The sequence below is a fragment of the Rhinatrema bivittatum genome, chromosome 2 (assembly GCF_901001135.1).
Source record: "Rhinatrema bivittatum chromosome 2, aRhiBiv1.1, whole genome shotgun sequence".
NCBI classification, from domain to species: Eukaryota; Metazoa; Chordata; class Amphibia; order Gymnophiona; family Rhinatrematidae; genus Rhinatrema; species Rhinatrema bivittatum.
In genome coordinates, this window is record NC_042616.1 from 512,747,029 (window position 1) to 512,759,460 (window position 12,432).

A 12,432-nucleotide genomic window follows, 5' to 3' on the forward strand; every position below is an offset into this window, starting at 1 on the left:
CTGCATCTAGGGTGTGGTAATCCAAAAGAGCTGTATGTGATGGGGGGTGAAAGGTTGTTGTGCACGGACCAAGAGAGGGACCTTGAGGTGAGAGTGATCTGAAGATGGCAAAGCAATGTAACAAGGTGATAGCTCAAGCCAGAAGAATGTTGGGCTGTATAGAAAGAGGGATAACCAGTAAGAAAAAGGAGGTGATAATCCCCTTGTACAGGTCCTTATGAAGCCTCACCTGGCATACCATGTTCAGTGCTGGAGACCATATCTCAAAAGGGACAGAGACAGGTTAGAGGCAATCCAGAGAAAGGTGACCAAAATGGTGGGGGGTCATCAAATGACTTATGAGGAGAGGTTGAAGGACCTAAATATGTATATCCTGGAGCAGAGCAGCTGCAGGGGACATATGATACAGATCTTCAGATACCTGAAAGATTTTAATGATGCACAATCGCCAAACCTTTTCTATTGGAAAGAAATCAGAACTAGGGGTCATGGAATGAAACTCCAGGGAGGACTCAAGAACCAACATCAGGAAATATTTTTTCATGGAGAGTGTGGTGGATGCCTGGAATGCCCTTCCGTAGGAGGTGAAGACAAAAACAGTGAAAGAATTCAAAGGTGCATGGGATAAACACTGTGCAGTCGAATTTAAAAGGCGTGCACACATGGACATGCCAATTTTATAACTTGTGCAATTCGCTGCGCTTATTATAAAATATGATATCCGTGCGCACATGCGTGCCCGATTTTATAATTGGTGAGTGCAAGTGCAGGCAGGTGTCAGTCAAGCGCGCAATGGGGGGACTTTTAAAAAAAAAATACGTGCGGCGATGCAGGTAGGCCTTTCCAAGTTCCCTCCCAGTCCACTCCAATTAAGGAGCACATCTGAATTTACGAGATCTGAATTTATGATTCCTGAATTTTCCCAAAATTATGGGCAAACTTCCTATTATGACTTTAAAGAGATTTTTTGAAATTGCCAGCTCATGTTTTACCATCTATTAATAAGGCTGTTTTTCTACCTGTACCTTCACATTCTAGCCAGTCTTTCTTTAATGTATCAATTTCTTGCAACATCTGGATATGAAACTATTGAGTATGGCACTTTGCTTGTTTCTTTTGTTCCAGATGGTGATTTAAGTAAGGTTATGTCTCTATTTTCATAATCTTAATTCTGAATTTCATGGTCAGAAAGTTTGTATTTCTACAGATTTATCTAGAATTACTCAGGAACAAAGAAGAGGTTTTCTTGTGCTTAGACAGGAGATGTTAGCATTGGGGGCTTCCTTTATGCTATGCTACCCTAGTAAATGTCATGTTAAATTTTATTTTGATAATTAGGATGAAGCACTACTCTGTCATGGAGAAATTTTATGTAAGGTGGGTATGTTACCAACGTCTGTAGCTCACTAACTCTGCGAGCTGACATAGCTAGGAGAAAAGGCATTTTCCAAGTGAGATAACGCAGTTCGCAGGAATGGGGAGGCTCAAACAGAGGTTTCATAAACTGTGCTAATACCATTGACGTCCCAGTGAGGGCTTTAGATGTAGTAAACCCCTCAAAGCGCACCACTAAGGGTTGTGTCGATATTGAGACATCTCCTATACCTTTATGGAAAGTGGCCGCTGCACTGACATGAACTCTAATGGAGGAAGTTTGTAGACCAGACTGACTGGTGCCAGAGGTAGTCTAAGAAGTTCATTGCGGGGGCAGTCTGTTCTGCGCAATTTATTCTCAGCTTAATAACCCAACTTCCTTCCAGCGACCCACTGGGAATTTCAGGCTGCCCTCTTAACCAAACCCACCCCTTTTGTTGTGCCTGTTGCACATCTTTGGTGCTTTTGGTATATTTCTCTGGCATCCTTAGCTCGCTATTCACCCATTTGTGAGGTCTACCATCCTGCTTGTCCTGTGAGAAATTACTTACCTGATAATTTCATTTTCCTTAGCGTAGACAAATGGACTCGGGACCAATGGGTTATATGCTCCTCTGCTAGCAGATGGAGACGGAGTCATGTTTCAAAGCTGACATCACCTTAGATATACCCCTGCTCTTCAGTATTCTCTTCAAAAGCCACTGTGGACATACTACTGAAAAACAATTAAAATTGATTAAAAACAGATAACCATAACTATACTCAACCAAACATATGCGCTGAATCCCAGCAAAATTATAGAGGTCCTGATCTAGGGATTGGGTGATAGCTTACCCATAACCTCTTGGAATAGAGATTCACCTTATGGGTGATTCTTTGGCAACATTCTTGGGCAGCCGTGGGTGGGATGCTGAGTCCATCTCTCTACACTAAAGAAAATGAAATTATCAGGTAAGTAATTTCTCCATTTCCTAGTGTGCAGCCAGATAAGACTCAGGACCAATGGGATGTACAAAAGCTACTCCCAAACGGGGCGGGAGGCTGCCCGCAGTCCGGTTAGCACTGCCTTTGCAAAGACTGTCTTCTCAGGGCCGAACGTCCCTGTTATAGAAACCTGGAGAAGGTGTGCAAGGAGGAACACATCGCCGCTCGGCCGATGTGGACGGGAAACAGTGGCTTAGCTTCTGCCCAGGATACTGCCTGGGCCCGAGTGAAATGAGCTTTAACCTGAAAGGGTAATGGCTTCCCTGCCTCTACATAAGTTCTCATGATCACCTCCTTGATCCAGCGAGCTATGGTAGCTCACAAGGCTGGTTCGCCTTGTTTTCCTTTCACTGTGAAGAACAAATAAGCAGTCCATCTTGTGCACCAGTTCTGAGAGTTCCAGGTACTGCACTAAAAGCCTGACGTCTAATGGTGCAGGAGGCAGTAGCCTTCCGTGTCCTTGTGTCTAAGGACAGTAAGGAAATGGACTGATTCAAGTAAAACTCCAAGACTACCTTGGGCAAGAAGGAAGGAACGGTGCAAAACTAACTCTCCTGGTGTCATCCAGAGGAATGGTTCCCAGCACAATGCCTGTAGTTCAGAGATGCAACAAGCTGAGCATATCACCACCAAGAACAGAGTCTTTAGTGTTAATAGGCGTAGGGATAGACTGCACAGCGGCCGAAAGGAAGGTCCCACTAAAAAGTCCAATATTAGATTAAGATTCCACAGGGATCCGGCCACCATAGGGGTAGTCAGACGTGTTTAACCTCTTTTAGGAAGTGGGCCAAGTCCGGGTGCGCCGACAGCTGGGCTCCATTACCTCGCCTCTGAAACAGGAGAGAGCCACTACCTGGACCTTTAAGGAGTTAAGGGACAACCCTTTATTCAGGCCGTCCTGTAAAAATTCCAGAACCAGAGGGATTTTGGCCATCCGAGGGGCAACCCTGTGTTCCTCACACCAGGCCTCAAATATTCTCCAGATCTGCACATACGCTAAGGACGTCGAGAACTTCTATGCGCGGAGCAAGGTGGGAATTACTGCAGCCAAATACCTCCACTTCATCAAGTGAGCCCTCTCAAGGGCCAGACCATAAGACAAAAAGAGTCGGGTCCTTGTGAAGGATTGAACCTTGTTGGAGCAGGTCCCTGTGTGAAGGAAGGAAGAAGGGGGGGGTGTCTCCACCAGAAGCCTCCACATGTCTGCATACCATGGGCGTCTGGGCCAATCTGGAGCCACTAGAAGGACTAGTCCTCTGTGGCGCTTAATCTTACAAATGACCATGGCCCCAGCAGGGGCCATGGAGGGAAGGCATACAAATAAGTCCTCCTCTGGCCAGGCCTTAAAAAGGGTGTCTATCCCCAGGGATCACTGATCTCTTCTGTTACTGAAGAAATCAGGAGACGTTTGTATTGTGAGATGTGGCCAGCAGGTCAATGGATGGGACGTCCCAGCAATCTACTAGCAGCTGAAAGGATCTGGCCGACAAAGTCCATTCTCCTGGATCCACTCTCTCTGCTTAGAATCTGCTCTGATGTTGTCTTTTTCTGCGATGTGGGAGGCCGAGATCACCCGTAGGTTCAATTCCATCCAGTCCATAAGGGGGATCTATCTCCAGGGACACCTGCTGGCTCTTGGTTCCTCCCTGGCAGTTGATGTAGGCTACTGCTGTTGTATTGTCAGACATCACACAGACCGCCTGACCCTGAAGCCTGCAACTGAACTGTAGACACGCTAATCTAACTGCCCGGGCATCCAGGTGGTTTATGTTCCAGCGTGCCTCTTCCTTGGTCCAATGCCCCTGGGTCGCTAGTTCCTTACAGTAAGCTCCCACGCCCGGAGGCTCATGAGAACTAGCCAGTCCAGTGGGGATAGGCTTGTACCCTTGCTCAGCCACCATTGAAGCAGAGAACACACTTCCATTGGTAGGCGAACTGAATAGTCCTGGGACAGCAGGTTCCAACATGACAGTAGGGAGCGTTAGAGTTGACACATGTTGCCCTCACCCACCTCTATGGTTGATGCCAAAAGATTGAGGACCTGAAGAAAGCTCCACATGCCAGGGGTGTATCATGTTCATCAACTGGCACATCATCTTCCTTATCCTGGAGGGTGGAAGGAAGACCTTGTCCTGGTTTGGTGTCAAACTGGACTCCCGGATATTCTAAGGACCGAGAGGGCTTGAGATTGCTCTTGTCCATGTTCACGACCCAACCAAGCTCCTGAAGCAGGGATATCACCCCGTTGGTCACTTGAAGGCTCTCTTCTAACAACTTTGCCCAGATCAACAAGTCGTCCAAGTATGGGTGCACCGGGATTCCTTCTTTCCTCAGTGCTGCTGCCACGACTACCTCCCTGTGCCTCCTTAGTGCTGACATATAATGGACTCCAGGTCAGATTGTGTAGCCCTAATATGGCAGGCACCACAAAGAGAGCGTCGCTTATGCTTCTTTGCTGCTGGAGCCATAATTAACAGTAGCTATGCACTCAGCTGGCTAGCTCTAGGAATTGAGTGTGCACAGATCTGGTACCGGTGCACTAAGTAGAAGCGCAAACTTATGCGTGTACGTATGTGCACCGGTATGCGCAATGTTAGGCACACAGCATGTGAGCAGAGCTGGAACGCATCGCTCGTACCAACAATTATGGAGGGCAACAGAAACACACAAATCCATGCGCAAGACGGCATCACTGTGGCCCGACATGTGGCGTGCCCACCGAGCATGAAGCGGGGCCTAGCCCATTGTGGGGGCCACTCTACCAGCTGGGAAGCCCCCTGCCTTTATCCCAACAGGATCAGGAATGTCATCAGTAAGGCATGCCAAGCAAGGAGACCAGAGGAAGACTTACTGAAGCCCTGCCCAGTCCCTGAATAGGAAGGAATCCTCTTCTCTTTTTACTTACCTGGGTTCAGCACTTACCGGCTGAGTGCAGAGATGGTCTCCGGCTGCGGGGGGAGAGGGCTTTGGCCATCACCACTGCATTCGGCTTCCTGCACCTGCTGCTGCCTTTCTTTTTCAGCAGCAAAGTCCACGCCGGGAACCGGCTACCAGACCAAGGCACATCTGAGGAAATCACCTCAGGAATTTTCAACTGGGGGAGGGACTGTTAGGTATCACTGCAGGAGCACAGGGCTCAACGATCCCCAATTTAAAGGTAAAATTTTCCTATTCCGAGTACAGAAATCCTACTATACCACCAATGCTGGTGCAGGGAAAGCATGTCCACATCTGCAAGGAGACAGAGAGATACTGGAGGTCATTGCAGAGGTATATCTAAGGCGACATCAGCTTTGAAACCAGACTCCATCTCCATCTGTTAGCAAGGGAGCATATAATCCATTGGTCCTGAGTCCATCTGGCTGCACGCTTTGTATATATAAATGCTTAATAAATAAAAAGTAAAAAAAAAAACCCCAAAAAAACAAAAAACCACTCAGCACTGAATAATGTGACAAAGAATATTTGAGGATTTAGATTGGTGGGAGAATGCTACAGAATAATTTCACTGCTAGTGAAAAATAAATTCAGTTCTCATTAGAGAAGTTTATATCAGTTTGGCTGGGCATTTTGTGAGATGAACATGGGCCACTATTAAAAAAAAAAATTGCAGAAAGCAATAATTCTGACATGAACACTAAATGCAGTCCCTGAAATTAACTCACACATACACAGACCTACTGTATTTACAAAAGCCTTAAAACTTGTACATTGACTTTTTATTAAGATACACAAGTCACATCACTGTAGTATAATGTATCTTTAGTTACACAAGGTTAATATTGAAAATGTAAAATCTCAGTACAAAACTGTAAAATACAATGGATTGTACTCTTAAAGGCATTTCACACTAAGCAAGAGGGGCAAGATTTAAGAGTTGAGGAAATCCTGATTATAACCCTAAATCACTCAGGGGTCAAATGTACTAAGGAGTAATCTCATATGTCTCCTGGAAAAATACATGGTAATATTGTTACTAAAAAAAAAAAAAAAAAAGGTACTTAAAAGCACAGTCAATTTCTTGAAAATAAAAAAAAAAATTAAAAATCTGCTATTGTACTTGGTAACATTTTAAAGACTACAAAATTGAGTCTATTTAAAGCAGAACCTATGTTTATTCATTAAAATGCCTGCTAACATACATCATAAGTTTTAAAATCTTATTTTGAAAAAAATTTGCTGTCATACCCCAATCTCTCCAAAAAAAAAAAAAAAATGGAGAGTTAACTATGAATGATTATTTTGCAAACCAATACAGAAAGCCAAAGTATGCTATCAGCGATAGTAAAATTTGTTCCGTTATGATAGCACAAGTTCAGCTTTTAAAAGCAAAAAGGTACAAAGATAGTAGTTTCAAGAAAAATCCTAATGTTTTCAGATTGCTAATCAGTTTAATAATACATAAGCCGAATTCAAACTAGTTATGTAGCTGCATTCTTAGATCTTTGTGGAAAACCATATACATACTGATTATGTTCACAGCAGAAATATTACCCAAAATTCTAATACCAAGTGGCATTAAATATGGTAAGCCCTCAATGTTATTGTAATGTATTTTTCCTATAGCAGTGCATAACAAATCACAGAACAACAAATTCTCAATGTGAGAAAGAAGCGTGTGGAATACCTTTAAAAGATACAAAATGTCAAAATGGGATGAACTACCATTAACTTTAATTTCCCATCCTATTATTGAACACTGTAAGGACTTAGCAAAAATAACATAAAAAATGCTTAACACAACCCCCATTAAAAAAAAAAAAATCTCAAAGAGCTTTATGTACACAAATCTTTAAAAAATACAAAAATAACTTCTATGTGCCAATTTCAGGTTTAAAACAAATCCTTCATTGTGTACACTCACTTGTTTCATGGCAAATATTTATGATATGTATATTAAGTATTCAGAGTAGCACAAATATGAGTACTTTCCTCCAGAATTTTCAGAGCAGATGCCTGTATTCAAATAAAGCAACATGTGAAATACTGTGTTATTACAAAAATTAGGTTCTGCCATTTTTATAGTTACTGCTTCCTTTCTTATGGAATCAAAGTTAAATCTGATAAACCATTACAAGCATACTAAAACTACATTAAGTTCTAGAGGCCATTTTATAACATAGAAAAAGAAATTCAAATATACAACATGCACCTATAACAGAATGTCATTCTAATTCCTTCCCACTTTCATAAACCTTACTTTAAGTACATCTAATAAAGTTTTCAAAAAAAAATTTAAAAGCATACGTTTAATAAAGTAATTTACAATAGCATTCTGGGACACAGAAAAAAGCAGAATTATACCTAATACACAAAAGGTCTACCACAAGTGGTAAAAAAAAAAAAAAAAAAAAGAAAATGAAGAAAAGAACACATTCCATTGCTGGTGTCTGATCTTCAGAGCTTGCAATTCACAGGAACCTGTGTCAGCAGTCTCCATTTCCTCCACAAACAGAAGTCTGATCATGAAATTAACTGAAAGAAACAACAAAACCACTTTTGTCTTTTTCAACATATTGGGGTAGATCTTAAAAACATACGCGCGCGCGAACAAAAGTACGCTGGATTTTATAAGATATCTTATAAAATCCGGAGTCGGCGCGCGCAAGGGGGTGCACATTTGTGCAACCTGTGCGCGCCGAGCCCAGCGCGCGCTGCCTGTTCCCTCCGAGGCCACTCCGATTTTGGAGCGGCCTCGGAGGGAACTTTCCTTCGCCCTCCCCCCCACCTTTCCCTCCCTTCCCCTACCTAACCCACCCCCCCGGCCCTATCTAAACCCCCCCCCCTTACCTTTGTTGGCAGATTTACGCCTGCTGGCGCGCCATCACCCGAACCGGGGGCTGGTCCGGAGGCCTCGACCACGCCCCTGGGCCGGCACCATGCCCCCGGGCCTGCCCCTGAAACGCTGCGTCATTCCCCAACACCCCCCGACATGCCCCTTTTACGAAGCCCCGGGACTTGCGCGCGCCGGCGGCCTATGCAAAATAGGTGCGCCGGCGCGTGAGGGCCCTGCGCGCGTAAATCCGGCAGGATTTACGCGTGCAGGGCATTTAAAATCCGCCCCATTGCCTTCAAGTTTCTCATGAATAGGGTATAAAGTATTTCCAAAGTATATTACTTCTTTGGTTAATTTCTAGCCCACACAATCCTAAATTACTGGCAGGTTACAGCATACACACATGATAAATACAAAAAAGTTAAATTAAAAGCACAAATAAAATCAGACATTAATTTAATTAAAAACTTGACAAATACAAAATAAAACCGTATACAATGTACAACATAAAATCATAAAAAATTTCTTTAAAAGTCTCAAATGCCTTCATTAAAGAAAAAAACAATTTAATGAAAACCCTAATCAAAAGCTAATCCAAAAAAGGCTTTTTTTTTTAATCCTGCTGTGGAATACTATTGAATGGTACGTATTTCATATGGTAATCTATTCCACAAAGTAGGGCCTGCTACATAAGTTTTTTTCCTGGTTTCATCTAGGCACGCATTACAAATTGAAGGTATATCAAGTAAATTTCGGCCCATAGATCTTAATGGGCAGGTACTCATATTTAGTTTTAGAAGCGAACTGACAATTCTGAAAGCATGATGTACTGTTACAATTTTAAATTATATTCTCCACAGGATTGGGAGGAGTGTGATCTGATAATCTGACACCAATAATAAACTGTGCGGTGGCATTCTGCACTGCTTCCAGACATCTGAACAGATATGCAAGTAATTCACCATAAAGGGAGATAACAATAATCCAATCTAGAGATTACTAATGACTGTAAAATAGTAGGGAAATGTACAGTTGTCAGAAATGGTTTATGATTGCACAATATTCAATTTATTAAAAGCACTTGTAGCCACTGCTTTTACCTGCTCCTTCATTGATAAATCGGACTCACATGCGAAAAGCCCCGTTAACGCATGCGATAGGCCCTTACCGCATGCGAAAACGTGTTTAACGCATGCAATAGCACCATATCGTATGGTGTGATGCAAATATGGAAAATAGGAGGAGTTAGGGGCGGGGAATGGGCTGGGTTTGCTCATCTTGCGTTAGGCTGTGTGATAGCTGCTGCGACCGGGCGGTAAGGTTTTATTGCCTTGCGATGTCTCCCGCAAGGCCTATCTAGATGAATTGAAGCTCCCAGAGCATCCAACTAGCCATAAGAGAGAGAGAGCGAGACTGGCCATAATGTCATCTCCCTAGATAGGTATTTGTATCCCTATGGTAGGCCCACCTAGTAACTCAAGGTAAGGTTTAGGTATCAGTGTAGGGCAGGGGTGGGCAAGTCCGGTCCTCGAGGGCTGCAAACCAGTTGAGTTTTCAGGCTACCCCTAATGAATATGCATGAAATAGATTTGCATACAACTGAGGCAGTGTGTATGCAGGTCTCTCTCATGCATATTCATTAAGGATATCCTGAAAACCCGACTGGTTTGCAGCCCTCGAGGACCGGACTTGCCCACCCCTGGTATAGGGGGTTAGGGGCCCCTTTGACATTCAATGTTAGACGTACGAACAGAACAGTGGTCTCTTGTGAACATTTGATGACCCTTGGAGTGAGAAAACTCACTCCAAGATGAGATTTGGGCATAGTTCTCTCCACCTAGCTTTATGTTACCCAGGTAGAGGAGTCCATCAAGCTAGGTGGAGAGAACATTGCCCAAATCTCATCTTGGAGTGAGTTTCCTCACTCCAAGGGTCATCAAATTTCACAAGAGACCACTGTTCTGTTCGTACGTCTAACACTGAATGTGAAAGGGGCCCCTAACCCCTACACGGATACCTAAACCTCACCTCGAGTTACAACGCCTTGAGGGGCAAGGACCCCTCAAGGTTATTTTCATTCAACCTACAAGAAAGCTATATAAGAACTTCAATTTATTTTAAACCACCAACAAGAGAATTACACAAGAACTATCCAAGTTCAGCTCTGGAACTTCTTTGAAACCCCAAAGAATACCCCCAAAATACCACAAGGAATACCAAAAGAATTTGTCTAACCAACTCCAACTCCTTGGCAGTCCAAATCCCAATACCCACCCTCTTGACAGTCCAACGCCATTGTTTAGTGCCTCTACCCACCTTTAGGCTTTGTATATATTTGTATATAGTACTATTTGTATATAGTACTTTTTATGTAATCAACCCACATATTTATTTCCAAGTTATTTTCTTCCTGTTCCTTGTAAGACATTTACTTGTCACTGTTGTTATTGTTCAAATTGTAAACCGAATTGATCAGTAATTCTGTTACTGGAAAGTCGGTATAGAAAAGTTCTAAATAAATAAATAAATACCTATCTAATGAGATGACATTATGGCCAGTCTCTCTCTCTCTCAAAAACATTGAAGGTGCAGTGTGGGAGGGTTTTTTTGGCAGTTTATGTGAAGGAGAGTGTGTTCTGCAATGAAAGCAGAAGGACTCCAAGTTTCAGAAAGAACCCCGGATCTGGGATCTGAGCCGTGCAATTTCAATGGGTGAAGCGGTGTAGCATTTACTGCTTGGGCAAGAAGGTGTTGTGTTTTCCAGAGGAATCGGTGGGCCAACAATAACTGATTTAGGGAGGCATATCATGACTGTTTGTTTTGACGCTAGAGCGTTAAAACTATGTTCGCGTAATCTGCGATGTAATTCTGGATAGTTCTGGGAAGGCTGATGAGAGCAGACTTTCTCTCAGTCTATGAGGACTGCGACCTGTGAGAGAGGACGAGCGGTTGGGCAGAGTCAGCAAAATAGGTAGAGTATATTGTGCCAGACACTAAGAGGTCGAGATGGAAAAAAACGCCTAGTGCAGCTTTCCATTCTTTTTTTTTTTTTTTTTTAATTGACGCCACCTGGAAGTACCCAGTCGAGGGTATGGAAAAGTAAAGTGGGATGTCTAGAAGTTATTAACTTCAGGTAGAAAATAGGAACACAGGGAGATGGATCCACTTCCAACTTGTTGGATGATTCCTAGTGGAGCTCTGCAAGGAATCCAGAACCTGACAGTCCTTCTTTGGTGAAGCAGACTGGGAAACCGTGATTGTTTAGCAGAGCACAAAGATGAGTCTACGAAGGGTCCGCCCAAATGTCCGAAGAGTGGGTTGGGCCTCGAAGCTCCAGGCATGTGATGTGTCGCTCACACTGTAAGTGGGTTCCATCTGTGAATCCGTACATTGGTGAAATAGGGGACTGTTGCCCATTGAAGTGGTGTATCATGTGGGATGGGGTAAGCCCGCAGGTAACGCAGATGTGCCCCACCATCATTTCGTGTCTCTGCAGCTTCTGGGAGGGAGTGAGCCAGCAGCAGAGGGAAGATGAAGAACTGACTATTGGGTCCAGTGTGAATGGTACTTGTGGACGCGTATGCCGTGCGAGATAGATTGAGGATGTCCTGTAACCGAGAATGGTGAGGACTTGTTGGGCTGACGTCCGTGGTGGTCACTTGTAGTGCGATCAATACACTTTGCCAGGGCCTGTGTTCAGGCCAAAGAAGGAGAATTCTTGTCTGAATGATCGAAAAAAAAGGGGTCATGAAAAACTGCAAGGCCTGTATGTGTCGCAGATGGGATTCTGCATACGTGAGTAGAGTGGATCAGGCAAAAAGAAGAAGTGGTGCATGGGAAGATTGGTCCCAGGGTGGACTGGCTAGCGGCCACCTGCAGGTAGTCGTCCAGGTAGGAAATATATATATATCTCTGAATCCCATGTTGATGAAAGGGGTGCGGCAGTACCACCACAGAATCCTTGGTGACAAAAACTTGTGGTGCCGAGGAGCTGTTCCTCATTGGGTATCTTCTGAGAGAACGAAGGCTCGGGTTCGACGTAGGCTATTGTACTCCATGTCAAGGGGAGTAACTCCAGTGAAGGTTGGGGGGGGGGGGGGGGGCACACCACTGTGGCAGGAGATGATTGATCTCCTGTAGCAGAATCCTGTAGTGTGGATTGCGGTGGGCCCGGCAGTACAGGTAAGGCAAGAAAGAAGGTGAGAGAGTGTACCTCTGTATTACACCGAGAGTAAAGATCGATTGACCTGTGTCCCGGGATAGAATGAAGTGGGAGAGCCTGCTTCCTACTAAATGTG

General features: G+C 44.0%; 1 protein-coding gene across 3 annotated transcripts in view; it reads right to left on the reverse strand.

The window, feature by feature from the left end:
- Positions 1–6,054: 6,054 nt before the first annotated feature.
- DEK (DEK proto-oncogene) overlaps positions 6,055–12,432 on the reverse strand; it is a 213,427-nt gene continuing 207,049 nt past the window's right edge. For all 3 annotated transcript variants that reach the window (XM_029590742.1, XM_029590743.1, XM_029590741.1), the window contains exon 11: positions 6,055–7,833. In XM_029590742.1, coding sequence (XP_029446602.1) covers positions 7,822–7,833 — 12 coding nt within the window. In that variant the 3' untranslated portion in view covers positions 6,055–7,821. The remainder of the gene's footprint in view (positions 7,834–12,432) is intronic.